This window comes from Gordionus sp. m RMFG-2023, chromosome 4, assembly GCF_954871325.1.
Source record: "Gordionus sp. m RMFG-2023 chromosome 4, tfGorSpeb1-WG-v2, whole genome shotgun sequence".
Taxonomy (NCBI): Eukaryota; Metazoa; Nematomorpha; class Gordioida; order Chordodea; family Parachordodidae; genus Gordionus; species Gordionus sp. m RMFG-2023.
In genome coordinates this window covers 12,774,444-12,795,532 of record NC_088778.1, presented here as the reverse complement: position 1 = coordinate 12,795,532, position 21,089 = coordinate 12,774,444, and the positions used below count along the sequence as shown (strand labels likewise).

Here is a 21,089-nt window from a genome sequence, read left to right as displayed (position 1 = left end):
GCATTTTGACCGTGCCAAGCTCAAAACCGACCACTTACTAAATATTCGATTGACCAAATTTGTTAGAAATATCAATTGGAAATGTTCATTTTTATTTTTATATATCTATAAATACGTGTAAAACATTATCTCAAAAAATATTTTAAAAATATCATGATTTCGATATCCGATTTGAAACCGGCCCATTGACTAAATATTGCATTACTGGCATTATCCATGGAAAATTCTTTATTTTTGGTTTATACATGTACATAAAGGTGTTAAGCATTATCCTAAAAAATATTTTGAAAATATTAAGATTTGACCGAAGGTCGAGCTCGAAACCGATCACTTACTAAATATTTGATTGACCAAATTTGCTAATAAATATCAATTGGAAAATGTTTCTTTTTGTTTTATATATCTAGGTGTAAAACATTATCCCAAAAAATATTTTAAAAATATTGTGATTTGAGCGATAAACGATTTGAAACCGAAATACATTGCTAGCGTTATCCATAGAAAATTTTTATTTTTGATTTATACGTGTACACTAACGTGTTAAGCATTATCTTAAAAATATTTTTAAAATATGATTCGACCGAATGCCTAGTTCAAAACTGACCACTTACTAAATATTCGATTGACCAAATTTGATAGTAATATCAGTTGAAAAATGTTCATTTTCTTTTTATATATCTATAAATACGTGTAAAACATTATCCCAAAAAATATTTTAAAAATATCGTGATTTGACCGATAAACGATTTGAAACCGGCCCAATGACTAAATACTGCATTGCTGGCGTTATCCATGGAAATAGCAGATGTTCTGATATAAAAATCAACATAATATGGACATCTTGTAGATTATCCGATGATATTTTAGATATTTCCATAAATCATTTCATTTTATTACAAAAATTTCTACCCACATAATAAAATAGTTAATATTGATAGTTCATTTGATAATAATAAATCTATTAACGAATCCCATGAATTTATAACTATTACGGATAATGTTAAAAATTCGAATTTAAATTATATAAAATTTTCCATAATTAATGATTTTAGCGATAATTATAATAATGAATCTATTAACGAATCTCATGAATTTATACCTATAAAATCAAATTTTATTTATCGGTCAAACACGATATTTTTAAAATATTTTTTGGGATAATGTTTTACACGTATTTATAGATATATAAAACAAATATGAAATTTTTCAATTGATATTACTAGCAAATTTGATTCATCGAATATTTAGTAAGTGTTCGGTTTTGAGCTAGGCATTCGGTAAAATCAAAATATTTTCAAAATATTTTTTAGGATAATGCTTAACACCATGTACACATATAAACCAAAAATGAACAGATTTTGATCAATAGCGCCAGCAATATGTGCCTTACATGTTTTCTATTATTTTTCGATTCTAAACCTACTCATAAATTAAATGTCAAAGAATATCTTTTTTTTAATTTTAGGTTTTCCACATATATTTACACCAAAATATAAAAAAAGCGCTAACCAATAATCATTCTGATTTCCTAAGATGATATTTCCATATTTAAGCATTTAACGCTCTCTTATGGATATATTTGTTTAATTTTAAAATTGAAAATAAAATTTGAGTTGTAAAAAGCTAGTAAATATTTTTTTATATTTTAATATTAAGTAAAAATAGAATTATAAATTATTTGATATTTAATCTCAATTTTTCATTTAATAAAAGATTGATTTATGTATATTTAAAAAATGTTTCTGAAAATTATTTTTTAAAAAAGATTATATAAAATAATTTTGATTGATTATGATTTATTGCTTTTTAGCAAGTCATACTCAATTTAAACCAAACCCAAAATAATTAATTATTAACCTAAATTTGAAATTTTAATTTTTACTTGTGGGCAATTTAAATTCGTAAAATTTTTTATACTTAGCTATTATCTTCATATCAATAAATACCAAGTTTATTGTTTTTACTTTCTATACTCAAAATAAGATAAAAAATAACATGATTAAATTAAATTAGGAATTATAAAAATATAAATCAAAAGATTTTACTCTATGAGTAATATATATATGCTTTATAATTAAATTTTTTTAAAAAATAGAATTTATAAAAACCGGGACGAACCGAAATGATATTCTTCAAAAAAAACCCGAAATGGAACAAAATCTTTATTAAATTATATTCTAAAAACCGAAACGAACTAAACCGCTATGCTTAACGGTTCAAAACTCTGGTTTAAATAATTTGATTTTTTTTATAGATTAACATATTTTGTAACATGGTAAATTGGTCCACCAAAGAAATCGGTATAAATATTGGTTTGTTAATTATTTTTTTGATATAATTAAATTTTTTATTGATATTACACATTTTGTAAATAAAATTGAGATTTTTATAAAAATAAAATATGAATAAAATTAATAGGACTAACATTCAAAATGACATTTACTTAATCATCCTTTTGTTTTATACTAATAAATTTTAACCAGGCGGGTACGCAGCGGGGCGGGCAAGGGGACAAATCTGCCCTTCCCCCAACTCAAAAAATGCAGATGCCGGATATATTTTTCAAAAATATTATTGTTTATATTAATTAATATTTTATAATATTTATTCCAATCTCTTTCTTTTAAATATATATGTTTAATTAATCACATTCATTTACTAAGTTAATTTTTACAATTATTTTTGATTTCAAGTTTTCCTCGTCGTAATATATGTCTATTATTTTCAAATTTCTAGTAGCGTAACAATTATCTATCATTTTCATATTTATAGTCAAATAATAAATATAGAAATTTTTAAAAATATTGATGATGATGAAAATCCTAGTCATCCTACAAAAAAGCAAAAAAGTACAAATAATTTTATAACATTTTATAATTGGCCTAGAAGAACCATACTTTTTAAAAAGGTATTAAAGATACTTATGAAAAATATTTTATTTAATAATTTATATTCCACCCCTCAATTTTCTATATCCACAAACTTTATGTGCTAATCGAAAGTAAAAATTTCAAAACAGCTATTTTACTAGATGGTTATGGATAGCATACTCTACGAGACAATGGAGTTTATTGCAAGATATGTGTCCTGTTTGGCCCAAGATATGCTGGAAGAAATCTAGAGCTTAACAGTCTTGTTAAGACACCATTCAACAAGTACAAAGATGCTGGAGAAATCTTTGACAATCATCAAAAAACAAAAGCTATGAACTGATGATTACATCAAATTAATTCAAAGTGAGGATATGATTCCCATTTCATCACATATTGACCAAAATAGGATTAAAATAGCAAAAGAAAATAAATGAAGGATTATCAAACTAACTATTGAGCCCATTCTATATTATGGATGCAAGGCCTAGAATTACGTGACCATTTGAATTCAGGAAGCTTAAATTACAATTAATAATGATAAGATAATTTTGGTCTTGTAAAATTTAAGGCATTAGGGTATTCTGCATTAATGGAATACCCCAAGCGACAAAATATTTTAAACAGAATTATTTCCGACACTCTTTGCCCAACAAGGAGAAAGAAATTGCAAAAAGCTTGTCCAACGAGATGGTGTCTTAGCCATCAAGCAGTAACAGCTTTTATGGAGTTAGAAGAGCCGATTATTAATACTTTAACTAAAATATCACAATGGCCTGAAAGAGATATTTGCTCAGAAGCAAGCAAATTATTGGATTCAATACTTATACCAAAAATTTTTTTTCCATTAATCATGACATTGACTTTATTAAGACGATGAGAATAGCGAAGAGCATTTCATTAGAACTCAAGGAAATTAGGGCTAATTTTGATAAAGAATTTCATATTTTATATGTTATTGTTGAGTCAAGAGTTTAATATTTGTCTCCCACGACTTACAGCAAGGCAAGCTCGTCTTCCAAACATTAATATAGGGTCGGTAGAAGAGTATTATAAAATAAATGTCATTTCCCTCTCTTAGATATATTTATAACCCAAATAAAAGAACGGTTTTTAATTCATCAGGCAGCACTTACCAATCTGCAGATATTATTTCAAAAGACTTCCTAACCTTTTTCAGATGGTGATAGAAAAAAAAATAAAATATTTAGGAGATTTTTATCATGAAGATGTTAAAGTATCTTATGATGTCTTATTAGCTGAATGCCAACTATGGTATAAAATATTAACTATGTTTGATATAGTCCCAAAAAATGCTATGGATGCTTTGCATCATTTCAAACATCTTTTAGATTATTTTCCCATTGTATTAAAATTATTATATGTTTTAAAAACTCTTCCCATTAGTACTGCAACTGAGAGAACATTCTCTTCTTAAAAAGAATAAAAACATCCCTAAGAAGTGCAACTTCTGAAAGTGGATCAAATGGTTTGGCCCTTACGCCAAGCATAAATGAGAAAATTGAAAAATTAACTCAATCCCAACGAAGATTGGATTTTGTTTTATAAATATATGATTAGCTTCTTGATAATATTATTAGTGCACATTTATTTTTTAATGTGTAATAATTTTTTCATGAATATTTTATAAGTTGTTATATACAAAATACAATTATTCCTAAGAAACTTGTGTAATAATTTATATTTCCAACATTTAAATTTTTTATACTTTATATAAATTTTAAAGGTTCGACAAATTTAAATTTCTATTTTGGGTCATTTATTTTATAGTGATTCATATGCTGGTTATATTAAATTAATATTTTTTAATTCACATTTATTTTATAGTTTTTTATATGGGTTTATATATTAAATTTTTTTAATTCACATTAATTTAAAATTGTGTATTAGAAATAGTTATAGTCCTAATCAATTTATGCTTATAACAATAATTTTATCTTTAAAAAATTTAATTATCCCCCCCCCACAACAAATTCCTGTGTACGCGCCTGATTTCAACTGTATTAGATACGCGCCGGCGCCGCGCTGACGTGGATCTATTAAAAATATTCATGATAAAATCCCAAATTTTTTCAAAATCGAACTTCTTTGAGTAAAAATGGATCTTTTTTTTAAACATTTTTATTTCATTGTCAAAAAATTAAATTGCCCTTTGAGTCACATTGTAGAATATAAAAATAGTAATAATTTAATAGATTTGTTTAATATGTGTTTATTAGTTTTTTCAAAAATTTTTAAAAATATCTAAACTATTTGGAAATAGGAATATATTCTTAGAATTTGATCCTGTTTAATTGAAATTTATCTTTCGCTAGTTGGTGTATGTCTCTATATACGTCTGTTGGTTTATGCATCTTATTATTAATACGTTTTGCTTGGTAACATAAAATTCCTTTATAGCAATTGGGTATGAAAGCGTTGATATCATTTTTTTGTGAATCACAGATTTCTTGCCCTCCCCATTGGCTTTATGACTTATTGTGCAGAAAAAATAGAAAAACTTTTGCACAAAAATTATCTTGTACTAAGATTTTCTTATTTAGCAAAAAATGTAATTATTATATATTTTGATATTTTCAATATCATACTTTTATCTCTATCTATGATACATTTATTATAAAGAATCTTTATTTCTTTCTAAAAATTTTTTAAGAATCTGCCCTAATATAAGGCATTCTCGCTTCTTTTTTTTTATTAGAGGTCAAAACAATATTATGAGGGGTTTACGAACTATTCTTAACTATAATTTTAAATTCGGACATTTTGGAGGTCTTTTATTACTCACCCAAACCATCTCATGCTGTTAATTAAGGTATTGCTTATTAGCGAATTAAAAAAGATAGGAAAATAAATAGGAACACTCTATTCCATTTACCCCCAGACCCTCTATATCAATAAAGCTGATAATTCCTTAATGACTAAAAAAATATAAAAAGATTCAATCATATGTATATTAACTATATATGTTTACTATGAGAATGCTCCTCTCCTTGGGACAGTGGCCCCTATAACCTCCAAAGCCTCTGAAGTAAAATACTTAGCCTGGAAAATATAGACCCCTAAAAAAGAAGCACAAACATTTGTAACAATTACTACTGAATTTTTACTATTCTCTGGTTCACTTTTCTTGAATTGAGTTTTTATATCTTTCAAACTAAGATTAGTAGTAGAAAACATTACAATGTTACATTAATTAAAATTGCCTTGGTTTAATATTTTTAAATGCTAAGACTAAATATTTTCAGTCAAAAGAGGTAAATGTTTATTACATAACACGATAATTCCATTATCATCCCTTTTACAATAATAGAGATATAGATTCATTAGCCTATATTTTATTTTGGTTGATACTTTTAGATATTGTTTAATTTGATATAAAAGTAAATGCTAAGTAATATAATGTCCAAAAAAGAAAAATATTATGAATTATTTCGATAAAAAATGAACGAATGAAGTTGAAAGATATATGTTTTGTTTGTAAATTTGAAATGTGAAAATATACTTTATTTCATTCCTTTTGAAATGTATTTTTTTTTTAAATATTTGCCTTGTAATAGTTTTATAACAATTGTTTTGAATTTATGTACCCCTCTCAAAATTAATGAAGCATTTGCATTTTGCTATTTTAAGAGTCAGTGCCTTGAGATATCCCTTAAATTGTAATAAGCAATTGGGCCTTGATTATCCCACTATTAACCAGGAGAATGACCTTACAGGTAAATTGTCTGCCTCGTCTTGTCTCTTCCTTCCAAATTGGGATCACTAAAATGGAAAAAGGTCTCAACTTTTAATTTTTCTTCTTTTTGATAAAAATAATTGATGTGATAAATCTAATTTCCTAGTCATTTTCTTGGAGCTGACTCTCCATAATAGAGTAATCGAGTTTCCCACATATTTAATTAGCTGAATTATTAACACAATAATATAACTATACACAACTTAAATCTATCATGTTAGATCCTATGTAGTGTTGTTAATCGACTGAGTCGAGTCGACTTAGTCGAAAACTGAGTCTAAGTTTTGGGTCGAAAAAATCGACCCAAACTGACTTGAGTTATGAACTCGAGTCGTGAACTCAAGTCGACTCAAGTCGTGAACTCAAGTCGATTCAAGTCGTGAACTCAAGTTGTGAAGTCAAGTCGACTCAAGTCGTGAACTCAAGTCTATATACTTGAGTCGACTAGAGGACGAATATTTTTATAAACTTGGTCGTCGATTAGAGGACGAATATTTCAAATTAATTATTAATAATTAAGATTTGTTCTGTTTTTTACATTTTTTTATTTTAGACTTCCAACTTGAGATTTAAATAGGAATTATATACTTTAGTCAACTAGAGGACAAATAGTTCTATGAACTTGATTCGACTAGAGGACGAATATTTCAAATTAGTTATTATTAATTAAGATATTTGTTGTTTATTACTTTTTTTTATTTTAGACTTCCAACTTGAGTTGCAAATAGGAATTATATACTTCGACTAGAGGACAAATAGTTATACTTATATGAACGTGAGTCGACTAGGACGAATATTTCAAATTTTATTAATTAAGATATTTGTGATCTATTTTTTACATTTATTTACTGTAGACTTTCAACTTAAGACCATGAATACGAAATATATAATTGAGTCGACTAAAGGACGAATATTTCATATTTGTTATTAATTAATTAATTTATTTGCTCTGTTTTTACACAGGATAATTATAATGACCAATATTGTTTGTTAGCTGTTTTAATTTTCCACCTATTAAAATAAGCTTAAAATTTTAATGTAATGTGCAGATACACATGGTATGTGTACCTGGACCACCTGCTAAAACACAGTTTTTAGGTCGTAAGAAAGCAAATCTACTCAGATCTAACTGTATATCGTTATGAATCTCTCTAAAGTGAATGAAAAGTTCTTTAATATTACATAAAATTAGCCTTTTCTGCACTTGATATTTTCCTATTTACATATAAAATTATTTTTGCCTGCATAAGTAGTGTTGTTAATTGGTTGGTTGTGTAGAGCCCAGACCCGGGGTTTGGGTCTAAAATATCGACAAAACCAGCTTTGAGCACGAACCCCGAGCACAGACCCGGCGTTCAGACCCAAGGTCCAGATCCGGATAGATGGCACAAAGGTTTAGACATTATCGAAAACTCGATGCTTAGACAATTGTTTTTACCGTCAACTCATCCAAAAATTTTATACAGACTTATCCTAGCCCACAATAGGAGTATCCAGGATTTTTCAAAGTTCAAAGTTAGCGGTGGGTTGTAGGGTAATTATTATATAGCAGCTTAAGTCAATTTTTAGCAGGCTAAAAAAAATCGGCTAAACCTAGTTTATAGCCTAAAGCTATCACTTTGACCTTGGGATAATCCTTGGCTAACTGCTAGTGCCGGCTAGTTTCAGAAAAATGGGATCCCTAAAAACAGTTTCTGACGGAACTCACTACCTACCAGATGTCAATTAAATAACAACTTTTTTGTATATCATTTTTATTAATTATTTATCAAACTGAAAAAAATTTTCATTGGGTTGTGTCCTAAATTATCAAAAATTAAATTCACAAACTTTCGAAACTTTATTGAAAATATATAAATAAGATAAGTCTTATTTTTAAACATAAAAATAAAAACATTTACAAAACATACTTGACAATTTTCTAAATTTTAATACTTAAACATATACAATTTTAAAATTTTTCGAATTTTTTTTAAAAATTTTGGATTATAGCCTTTAAAACGAGTTTTATTTTGTAGTCACAAACTTTAAATAACAATATCCCATTAATTCACATATGTGAACCATCTTGTAAAACCAGCGAACACTGCTACAACTTATTAACCAAATATTTTTTTTAGTGAATGTATGGAAAAAATTAATAAATTTTTTTTAAACTTTCCCTTTTTCTTAACATTTAAAAAAAAATGAATAAATGGTGTCTTTTTTATCCAAGAGTCTTTATTTTATATTAGAAAAAATCTATTATATGCCATTATTTTTTAATAATATCATATTTGCTACAATTTATATAGAGTAATTAATGAGACAGTCAAAAAAAAATCTAAGAATTTATTAATATTCTTTTTATTTTTAACGGTTTATATTTTTTAAAATATATTTAGCCTTTTCAATATTAAAATTTATTTTGTAAATATACAATAACACTGCACAATACAATAAATATTAAATAATATAAAATATATTTTATTCTGTAAGACTAATATCCCAATTATTTAGGATTATAATTTTGTTCTTAAAAATACCCATCCCCCTCCTTCCTTGATTTAATATTTTTTTAAAAAAATTTTTTTTCTCTATCAATGAAAAAAATAACAATTCTATTCCCCTCCCTTTTTTTTCCCCCAAAAATTAATTCCATAATAAAAATATTTATTTTTTGTTTAAATAATTTCATTCCCAAGTCAAAATTAAATATAAACCCTCTTCCTCCCTCCCTCTTTTCTTTACCTTATTATTTATATCCTTGTTTATAAAAAAAATATAAGAATTTTAAATTTTCATTTGATAAATTTTTTGGAGAATTTTCTTATAAATAAACAAGAGTTTTACAAAAATCTTCAAATAAAATTTTGAAGATTTTTTTCGCCCAAAATTTTGAGGAAAAAATCTTTGAAGATCAATTTTTTGCGAAGATTTTTTCGCTGAAAAAAATTTTGAACTTGCTCAAAGAAGATTTTTGAACAAAATAAAAAATATTTTTTGTAAAAAAATCTTCTAATAATTTTGAGAAAATATTTTGAGAATTTTATAATAAAATAAAATCTTTTGTAAGGAAATCTTTATTAAAACATTTTTGAAATTTTGATCAATTCCCCAGATGTTATCAATATTTGTAAAGAATATTGACTAAAAATGTGAACATGTCATTTCAATATATATTCTATCTAGAATTTTCACGTCATTTCTTACTATGGATGAAACTCCCTCCTTCAAGGGGGAAAACGTATCGGTTTTGGGTACCATTACAGCAATAAAATATAAAGCTTACCTGGATGAATTATCATCCATTTTGCCGTTGAATTCACTAATAATTAAGGATAATGCGCCCATATATAATAACACAAAATTTTCAAAATATAGTATATCTTGCACCTTATTAAAGAGAATAAAGTCATGAAATTATCAAATTTAATCAAATTTAAAATAAATATTGTTAACGCATTGTTATCGTATCGGAGGGCAAAATTACTAAAAAATAATCAGGGAGACCTTTGAATGAACCAATTAAGAAAAAAGTTCTATAATCTGATATCAGATATGACAACATTACTCATTTTTTTGAGATATTTTATTTTCTTTTAATTCATAAGGCAAAACATTAAATAAAAATAAATAAAGGAGGGAGAGAAAGAGACAATGGGAAAAACGAAAAGAAAAAATGCATTTTTTATATTTGATTTTTTATAAATATAAATAAAAAAAACATTAAATAAATGTATCCCACCCAAATTTATAAATGGGGGTTTTATTATAAAACAATTATTTTATTCATTTTTTTTATTTTATATAACATTATTAATTCCTGATTTTTTATTTCAAAATATAATAAACAAGTGAAAATAAAAATAAAAGGAAAAAACAAGAAAGTTAAACTTAAAATTAAAAATTACAAAATTTTTTTTTTATATATAATGTAAAATAAAAAAAATAAGATGCAGAATTATTTAAATCAAATAATTCTTGCTGCTCCTTGCACCCAGGTCTCAGTTGAGAGAGCATTTAGTTCATTATCACTAACTGTAACCTCTCTAAGGACAAGATTAGACAAAGATATACTTGATGATATTTTAATTATAAAGCTTAATCGTACATTGTTAAATAATGTGATATTTTAAATCATTATTTATATAACCTATTTCATTATAAAGTTAATGTTTACATTGAATTTTTAATAAATAAAAATTCATATATATGACTGATTTAGATAATAACAATATAAATAGATTTTTTGTATGAATAGTATAATCAGAGGGGGGCGTATTTTACTAGATATATCCAAATAGTAGTTTCTAAGATCTAAAATTGATTTAAAAGATTAAAGAAAAAATATTTTTAAATTTGTTGTTCCCAAAAATATCATGTTTATATTGATGCATCTTCCTAGTTCAACTCCATTCCGGTTGGCTCAAAAAATTTAACATATATGATATTATTATCATCTGCCCAGAGGTTTAAGTGTTTCCCAACAAGATCATATTAACCTAATTTAAAAATAATGGATATGAGTAATGTTATAATTTCAAAATATATATATTAAAATAATTTCAAAAGGGAGTTGAGAATTAGATATGTCACTTATCTATGGTACATATTCACTGAAATTTTAATTTAACATGTTTACAATTTATTATTTTACCCTGTAAGTTCAAAAAAATTAAATAAAAAATAAAAAATGATAATTGTCACTTATCTATGGTAGATCTCCATTGAAATTTTAATTTAACATGTTTATAATATATATTTTACCCATTTGCTTTAAAAAATTTCACAAAATTTTAAAAATAACGATATACCTATTCGAAATATTCGTCCTCTAGTTGACTTAAGTTCACGACTCAAATGAAAAACTCATGTTCTCGACTCAAATCGACTTGAGTGCATGACTCGAGTTGACTGGAGTTCACGACTTGAGTCGGCTTGAGTTCACGACCTGAATCGACTTGAGTTCACGACTTGAGTCGACTTGAGTTCACGACTTGAGTCGACTTGAGTTCACGACTTGAGTCGACTTGAGTTCACGACTCAAGTTCACGACTCAAGTTCACGACTCAAATTCACGACTCGAGTTCACGACTAACGACTTCAGACTCTGAGTCGGAGTCGGGTGAACTCGACTTTTTAACAACACTAGATATTTGTATTTTAAATTTCCAATCCAATGAGACTTTTGATAACCCAATTTAACTTAAACACATACAAGAGATGATCTTGCCACCAAATAAGATTATGTTAGATAAACAAATCAAATCTTGTTTATTATTTCGACATAAAATTTATATATAACAACTCATTCTCTATACGTTAAAATAATATATATCCTTTAATTCTCTTATTTTTTCTATTAACAGTAAAAAACAAACGTATTCTAGGACTATATTTACGATTGGATCTTCTCTGCCCATCTCTTTAAAACACTTTGATAAATTGAAAAAGGAATTGGACGAAATTTTAAACGAAGAGACGGACCTTGACGCCAAATCCAAGCTTTACAATTTTTTATCTCCTGAACAAGGAGAACCTAATCCCCAATTGCTGAAAAATAAGAAATCATATGTTACTTGCTCAGATCGGTCTAACAAAAAAAGGAAAAAGATTTAGCATAATATATAAATTACATGTAAATAATGTTTCGTTAAAAACTAATATTTATTATTATTAATTTCTAATGTTAATTATAGTAGATTTTTAAACACTTTATTAATCATGAAAAAGTTTCACTTTTATTTAATGATAATTGTAATAATTTTAAAAAAGATGTATAATTTAAGTATTATAATCAAGCTTATTCTTCATTAAAAACTAATATTTATTATTTGATTGTTAATTATAGTTTAAGATTTCTAAACACTTTGTTAATCATGAAAAACTTCAATTTTATCTAATGATGATTTTAATATTTTATTTAAAATATGTACAATTATAATAATATAATCAAGTTTATTTAAAAGCCTAAATTTGCGAATTATGTATATTCTCAGGCATTTTTTTCTAGTGACAACTAATAACGCGCTACCTTTTTTTGTAGTGATAGCTAATAGCAAGCTACATTTTTATGAAAATAGCGATGACATTAGCGAGATATATTTTCCTAATTAAGTTTTAAATTTTATTTTATATTAATTTTTTAGAAATATAAATTTATCATTTAGAAATATACATTAATATTTTCATATTTATTGAGTTTTTTTTCAACTAAAAATTAAAAATGACAAAAAATTACTTTTATAACTCAGTACTTGATTGTTGCTTGAACCGGATGGAGAGGGTAGTTTAATTATTTGGGGTGCTGGATAACCAAAGTGCTATACTAGACAGGGTTGGGCAAATTTTCAAAAAAATGTATTCGAAATAAATGCATACACTTCAAGCAAATACATATTTTTTAAATGTATACTAAACATAAATAAATACAACTACATTCTTTAAAAATGAATACTAAATATAAATATTAACTACAAATAATTTTAGGAATCTACAACTTTTTACCACACAATAAGATTAAGTAATATAAAAAAATCTATTTATAATTAGACCATATATTGAATGATATGGATTCTAATATGTAGATAATTAGGACCTTAATTTAATATGATGACTCATCTATATAAAGGTATATATGTAATTAGAAAAAAAAAATTAATACAATTTTTATATCTTATTGAAGATAGCATCATCAGTTTATCTTTATCTATGATAAAATTGTGGTTTTGAGTAGAGTCTGTGGACTCGTCAGTTAAATGCCTTTATCACTAATCCGATAGTTTGGGTTTGAATTAATCAAAGACCATGTTTTTTCCTGAAGCCAGCTAGGTGGTCCTGTGATATGGGAAATAATATATAGAGTATAGGTGAGGACCGCGTGATTCCGTTAATATATATTAAAAATAATTAAATTTGGGCTATCAACAAATTGCTACATGATATTTTTATTTTATTTTTAGGGCGGATTGCATTGAGCGTCTAGTTTATTATAGATTTTGGAAGATATTAACCTCTATCTATCTAGTATGGTTAAATAATATGTAGGGAATATGAAGGATCTTTATATTCTAAATAAAAATATTAGTTGGAACTAGAATCTACTATATCTTCCTAAGTATCTATTAAATTTTACCGAATCTAGTGGGTTTGTTTTTTCATAAAATTAATAATTTCCCATAATCTACAATTTACATTTATGCTTAGATTAACCCTAGCCCATATCAAGCTTTGCCACGTGTGACAAAACATTTAGCCAACATAACTATTTCACCAGTTTATGTCCAACGTCTTTATGCCCAGGGTATTTTTGTCCAGGAAATATATGTTCGGGATTCAATTAAAAGACCAATTCAACCTTCAAATTAATTTGTTTTAATATTAATGTATCCAATTAATACTTTTTATTTGTCGTAAAATCTAATTTCTAAACTAATAATTTATTATTAATTAAAAGAGAATGTATAATTTTAATAATTGTTTATATAAATCTTGAAAAATAATTATATTTAGATAAATCTTTAAAAAATCAAGACCTGTACAAAAATCATTAAATTTTTATAATGTATTCTGAAGATGTTATGAGAATAAGTGCCCAATGCAACTTGTAGAATAAATATTTTCCACCATGTCACTAAGATAATTAGTTCTGTTAAAAAATTAGAGATTCTGTAAATTAATTCAAAAAAGAGAATTAATTAATGAAAGCTTATTTAATGCTGCATAAAAAAAATTAATGATAGGAAGGGGAAAAAACAACTAGGCACTGAGACACAAATTATTTATTTCTATTTTTCTTCAAAGTTGTATTACCAAGAAAAAAACTTAAAACTCAGATGACAGGTTTCGACTATAAGTCAGATTTACCCATTTTTAGCCGGTTAAGAATCCTTCAAAATATCTCTAAATAGAGAATAACCTAACTATACAATTTATAATTTAATTAGCATAAATTAAGATAGGCAAAAAGAATTCAGACACAACTAATGATTTCATATTATAGTATGCTGAAATTATTTTAATAGCAAAGCATCTTATGAGTGTACCTAAATCGAAATATTATTTACGTGATTTCAGCTCTAAGCCATCTACAGATCTACGCTATGTTTTCCCCAAACCCATCAAATTGAATATTTAATATAGCAGGGGGGTGTGGGGGGGGGAGGCGGAATGAGGAGCTCTTTACACATTTGTGGGAAAACCGCGCATACTTATACGCGTAATAGTACTATGACTATTACTTAACTTCCATGAGCTGATTGATACTATAAATTGTATATATATTTAATTACTTTATAAGACAAGGGAAGGGCTGATTTTAAATTACTATATATCTATGTTTTGAGTAGATTCTGTTGTTTGGAAATACTTAGAAAATAACAACTTTATACCATGTTTATGTTAGTAGTATGAATAAATCAAATGCAATAAATTTAGAGGTTATCTACAAAAATACATTAATACAATTAATGCCCTTGTTATTCTTCAAAATGGTTTGCACCGGTTGAACCGCACCCCATAAAAATATAAATTTTCATTTTATTTTCCTATTTGAAGAAAAGTAAATTGGCATTATAACCGCTGTCATCTTTATTGATTTTATTTATGGATTTTGATAAGCATAAAGTTGATCCGACTTCAAATCAAGATGATTACTACGGAACAGGAGGATCGAGTTACAAGAAAGATGATCATTATTCAAATAACCTAACGCATAATAAACCATCTCCTCTCTTAGATTTTGATAACGAAGGTGACTACTATGGCAATGAGCCCTATAGTAAAAATAAACCAACCAATTTCAACAAAGAAGATATTTACAGTAGTAAACCAGAACGAAAGGAATCTCCATACTTTGAATCATCCAACAACCATAATAAAGATATAAAAGCACACCATAAATCTGGTATTATATTTGACCTTTTATTTATATATTATGGATGAATGGTTTTATTTAGAGATCTTGTACAGTGTATTTCATAATTTATAATATATTTTAATATTGAAATATAAATCATACTTAATTAATTATTTGTTGATTATTATAAGGTATTCTAATTTTTGAAATTGAGTTAGTCAAAATTCACACTCTTTACATTAAAAAGGACTATCAACTTTATTTTAATGGTTTTTTATATACTACCCTAACTCAAATAGTTAAGATTTTTATAGAATCATTTTGTATTTAAAATAAATGTAGTTGTATCATCATATATATATATTATCAAGGCTAGAGCAGCCCAGCATGCCATGCTTGACTTAGGCCTAAAAAATTTGGGTTGAGCTCAGCTGTGATTATTTTTTAAAATTGGGCTTGGGCCAAATAAAATTCTAGAAATATAATAGAAAATAATGTTTTCTCTTTAAAATGAAATTATAATTAAAATTTATCTGCCTTTTAATTTATATTTTCAATGGGGTGGACTCAGACATTAAATAATCATTTCTAGCTAATCTAAGCTCACAAAAAATAATTTTACAGGGCTCTAATTCAATTTTCATATTTTTTGTTTATGCAGTAAAAAAAAATTTGGTTAATTATAAAAAATTGCCAAATTTAATGTGGATAAAAAAAATTCAGAATATGAAAAAGGTAAATGTTCTTATTTGAAATAGGTTATTAATAGCCTAATTTGCAAATCATGACACAAATGAGACAAAAAGTTTCTTGGAGGAAAGTAGAATATTTTACAAAAACAATACCCAAATATTTGATTTCTATAAAGATAATTATGAAACTTATTTGGAAAATTGCAGAATATTAAATTTAATCTTGTCTAGTTATTATATCTCTTTTAACCCTTAATACTTTCCTTGATAATGTATGATCTGTTCTTCTAATTGACAAATTATGTTTGGTATAATTTAATAAAGAATTTCAATTATCTTTAATATATGGGATTGTTATATTTACCTTATTCATTATTTGAATAAATATTACATTGGATAATTTAATTTTGCAAAAGGAGGTATCATTTAATTATTTATACAACTAGAGTAGTGTTGTTAAATGGGACAATTTGGGTGATTTTTAAAGATGGCTCAATTAAGATTTTAACCAAAATAATATTATGTAAGCCTGGAGATTTTGCTCATAGATGGCAGAAAGGTTTATTTTACCTGCTCATAGATGACAGAATGGTTTAAACCTTTATGTGCCAAATCTAAAGGTATACATAATATTATTTTATAGAAATCTTTATTGGGCTGTTTTTAAAAATCAGACCAGTTAACAACAATAAACTAGAGAATATTACTTGCCCAATATTAAATATATCTTTAAACTTTCCTCACACCTTAAAAGGGCTTGTAGAGATTAATGTTGCTTTCTTCATTTTAAATTGCTGAAAATTGTAGAAAGATCATTTTCATCAGTTGTATCTGAATGTAAATTTTGGCATTTGATTTTCATCAAAATTCTCTTAATCATCTGTAGGTGAGTTTGATGAGATTATGATTTTATATCTTTTTGCTAAGTTGATTTTGCTTCAAAAATTAAGCAAATGTTCAATTGTTAGATTCATAAATTTTTCAAAAATAATAATAAATAATAGATGGCTATTAGAAATATCAAAAATTTTTAATTAAATTGTTGGGAAAAGATTATTGTTGAGGGGGCTCTTATTTCCCACCTTTAATAATAGGCCAAAAAAAATAAAGATGGTAAATTCATATCATCATATAAATTTTAATTTTTTTTAATACTCAAAAATGATATAAAATAATGCCTATATGCTAGTTTCTTGAGAAATAATTAAATATGTTATGCTTGTGAGGTCAAAGATTTTTGAGTTATGGATCTCAAATTTTCTCAATGTTGGGGGCTTCTTGGGCATAAAATATATTTTTTATTCCTAGTATTAAAGTTCAATGTGTACTATATAGAAATAAATTTTTATTACATTTTAAAATAACTACTTTGTTTAAAAATATTATATTTATGTATATATATATATATACTGTACCAGTGGTTAAATAAAAAAACAATTAATACTACTATCTATTAAACAAAAATAATCCATATTTTTTATTGTTTTCATTTTCCTCATTAAAGCAGAAAATTGGCACTTCAATTTTTTTTTTACAAATACAGATTGGTTTTATTTACATTTATTTAAATTTCATAAAAAATTTAAGAAACTCATTTGCGCAAAATTTTTTTTCAGAAATGCATTCTAGCATATAGTGAATTTCAGACATTTTATCATGAACTATTACCTTTTATATAAATTTTTAAAATGCACAGCACGATGAAAACTTTCAAAAGCTTACATTCGGATTTCTCATGGATTCCATATATTCTAATATGATATATTTTCATTTGATTAAATTTTTAACATAATAGGCAACATTTTTATTGAATAATTCTATTAATTGTGGATGGCATCCTGTTTTTTAAAATCATTTTTATAAAATTTTCTGAGTTCAAATAATATAACCCCATAATAATCAAGCAAAGAGCTTTGATCTAATTTTATTCGCCTAGGAAAGTATGTGAATAAATACTACATTGGCATGACATATTGACAATTCTTAAATCAAAGGTATAATTATTGTTTCAATTGATCGGGCACATCCCCGACCTATAGAAAAGGGCAACCAAAGAATCAATCCACACTGATTTTGGCAAATAAAATAACTATTTATAAATTTGATCTAAATGCAGGCGCCTACCTTTTTGGAAATTGGGTCTGTTGATCTGTCAATGATCTGTGTACTGTTGTTAAAAAGACTTCGGTTCGATTTTTGAAAACTCCCGATTAAGATTGTAACCAATATAACGATGTGTAAGCCTTGTGATTTAGCATAAATGGCAAAGGTTTTGACTTTTGCCAAATTTTGAGACATACACAATAGTTGGCTAACATCTTAATCGGGCCATTTATAAAAATCTACTCAAAACGGGCTTTTTAACAACACTAAATCTATGGATATCGTTGTCATTATTTAAATTATTGATTATTTGCTTGAAAAATAATAATTTAGTTTGTGAATTCTTTTCCTAAATTGGAAGTGTTCAGTTATAGCAGAAATAAAATCAATTTATTTTATTCTGAATTGATAACAATAATTATTGATTTCATTATTTAGTTTAAATCACTTGATTAACCACAATCAGCGACTCTAATTGTGACTTGAAAGTTCCGGATAAAAATATATATCTTAAATTATCAATAATTTATTGACCGCACATTGGAAAAATTTACTTTTCGTCTATGAAGCGAAATTATACCAATATTTTCATTGTTAATATGGTTTAATATTATCGATTTAAAATACTCTTTATTGTCCTATTTCAAATTTTTTTATTCTTGATAGATCAGTTTCTTTTTATAATTATTGGTTATAAAAATAATTTAAATCGTTCTTCAATCATTAAATAAAGCATGCCTAATAAATATTATATATTTTAAAGAACTAAACAGCTGATCGACCAGATTATAAAGACAACCAATTAAAATTGTCACATTTTTAAAATAATGCATTTGACCCATATTAATTGTTAAAACATTGCGCAACAAAAAATATTATAAATATTTAAAACACTTTAATCAATCGAATTTATTAATTTTAAATAGAAAATACCGAAGGAGAATTGATCCATTTGGATGCGATTAAGGAAAAGGGTATGTCTTACTTAATATAATATATAATTTTTGATCAATATACAAATTTTTACAACAGTGAAGGATTTAATATATTGGAGAGATGTAAGAATCAGTGGAGGTATGTTTGCTCTCTTTCTCTTAATTCTCTTCACTCTTTCATATTTTTCCATTATTTCGGTTATTGGTTATGTTGGGCTAGCTTTATTAGCTTGTTCCGTCGGACTTTACCTATATAGAAATTTGATGCAAACTCTGAACAAAACAAGGCAGGGCCATGTTTTCAAGTATTCATCGATACTAAACAAAATTAGAACAACTTTTTTTGTGTATTTAGAGAATATTTGGATCAAGATGTTGTTATATCTCCTGAAACCGGCAAAAAAATTAGTACTAAAGTGATATCGCAACTTAACTACTTGATTAAAAAGGCTCGTCATATATTTTTGGTGGAAGATGTTATGGACACTGTTAAGGTATTTTCAAAATCATAAATAATTTAAAAAACCAAGTAGTGTTGTTAAACGGCTCAATTTAAGCTGATTTTTAAAAACGGCTAACTCAGTACTTTATCCATAAGAAAATAACGTAAGCCTGAAGATTTTGCTCATAGATAGCACAAAGGTTTGGACATCTAGTAGCAAAATCTCAAAGTTTTGGCAATATTTTTCTAGCTAAAATCTTGAGTTAGTCGTTTTTAAAAATTGGTTCAAATCGAGCCACTTAACAACATTACTATATCTTATAGTTATATAACTTTATTAATTTAGAAGGTGGAAAGAAGCTAGTCATTCTCTTATTTAAATTCAATTTATAAATCAATTAATATGCCACTATATTTGTTGAAGTTCTTTAGGTAATATTAAATTTAAGAGTGTTGAGAGATTTTTTTACATCAAAGTGGGATGTGACTTTAATATTCTAGCTATACTGAAATTTTTATATATTTTTTAGTTTGGATTTATTCTTTGGGCAATGACTTACGTTGGAGCTTACTTTAACGGACTTACTCTTTTTGTTCTATGTATAATTAGTTTATCAAACTTATTCCATATATATTTTTTAGTATTTGTGTCGATATTCACTATTCCTAAGATTTATTCCACTTATAAGGTATCTAAAATATTTTTATGCCTATATAATTCCTATAAATGTTTTTTTAGGTTCAAATTAATGATGCTGCCAATAAGGCTAAGGTAAAATGTTACACTTTAATTTATTAAAATTATTTCCTAGGTTGTGATTGACAAAAATAAGGACATCGCATTGAGAAACATTAAAGATAAAGCTCAAATGTATAATAAATTATATATCTTTTTTTATATAATTGTGCAACTATAGCGTTAAAGATAAAGTGTCAAAATTGAAGAAAAAACAATAACCTATCATTATGAACTACATGACTCTTTAACTTATTCCAACTATAATTCTCTGTAAAGCTTATTTTCATTTTTGTAATTTTAGCTTATAGCCCTTTATTTGCCTATGATTGTGAAACAATATTTATAATTTTATTAGCCTCTCCATTATTTATATATTTGCAATACATATTAAAACCATTAAATTTAATAATTATATATAAAGAAACCTTAGAATACTAGAAATTATATTATTATTTTTTGTTATTTATTCTTATAATTTTTACGAAATCATTTCTATTTTAAGCCGCTGAAAATTATACATTTTTGAAAAAATCAAAAATTTGATCAAGTTACAAAATATGATTATTTTATTTTTAAACTATTCTTAAAATAAAGTAATACAAATTACAAGCGTAAATTAATTTCTATGGATTTTTAGTTTATTATTATATTTCCACACAAATTACATATTTATAAATATCACACAGCAATATATAATATATTAAAAATAAAC

General features: G+C 25.7%; 1 protein-coding gene across 1 annotated transcript; it reads left to right on the top strand.

Moving 5' to 3' along the window:
• The first annotated feature begins 15,151 nt into the window (after positions 1-15,151).
• On the top strand, positions 15,152-21,086 carry LOC135928452 (reticulon-1-A-like). Its single transcript, XM_065464917.1, has 9 exons — positions 15,152-15,514; positions 19,188-19,235; positions 19,294-19,501; positions 19,552-19,690; positions 20,169-20,238; positions 20,281-20,327; positions 20,378-20,410; positions 20,451-20,509; positions 20,556-21,086. The coding sequence occupies exons 1-9, from the start codon at positions 15,214-15,216 to the stop codon at positions 20,593-20,595; spliced, it is 945 nt and encodes a 314-aa protein (XP_065320989.1). The 5' UTR covers positions 15,152-15,213; the 3' UTR covers positions 20,596-21,086.
• The last annotated feature ends 3 nt before the right edge of the window (positions 21,087-21,089 follow it).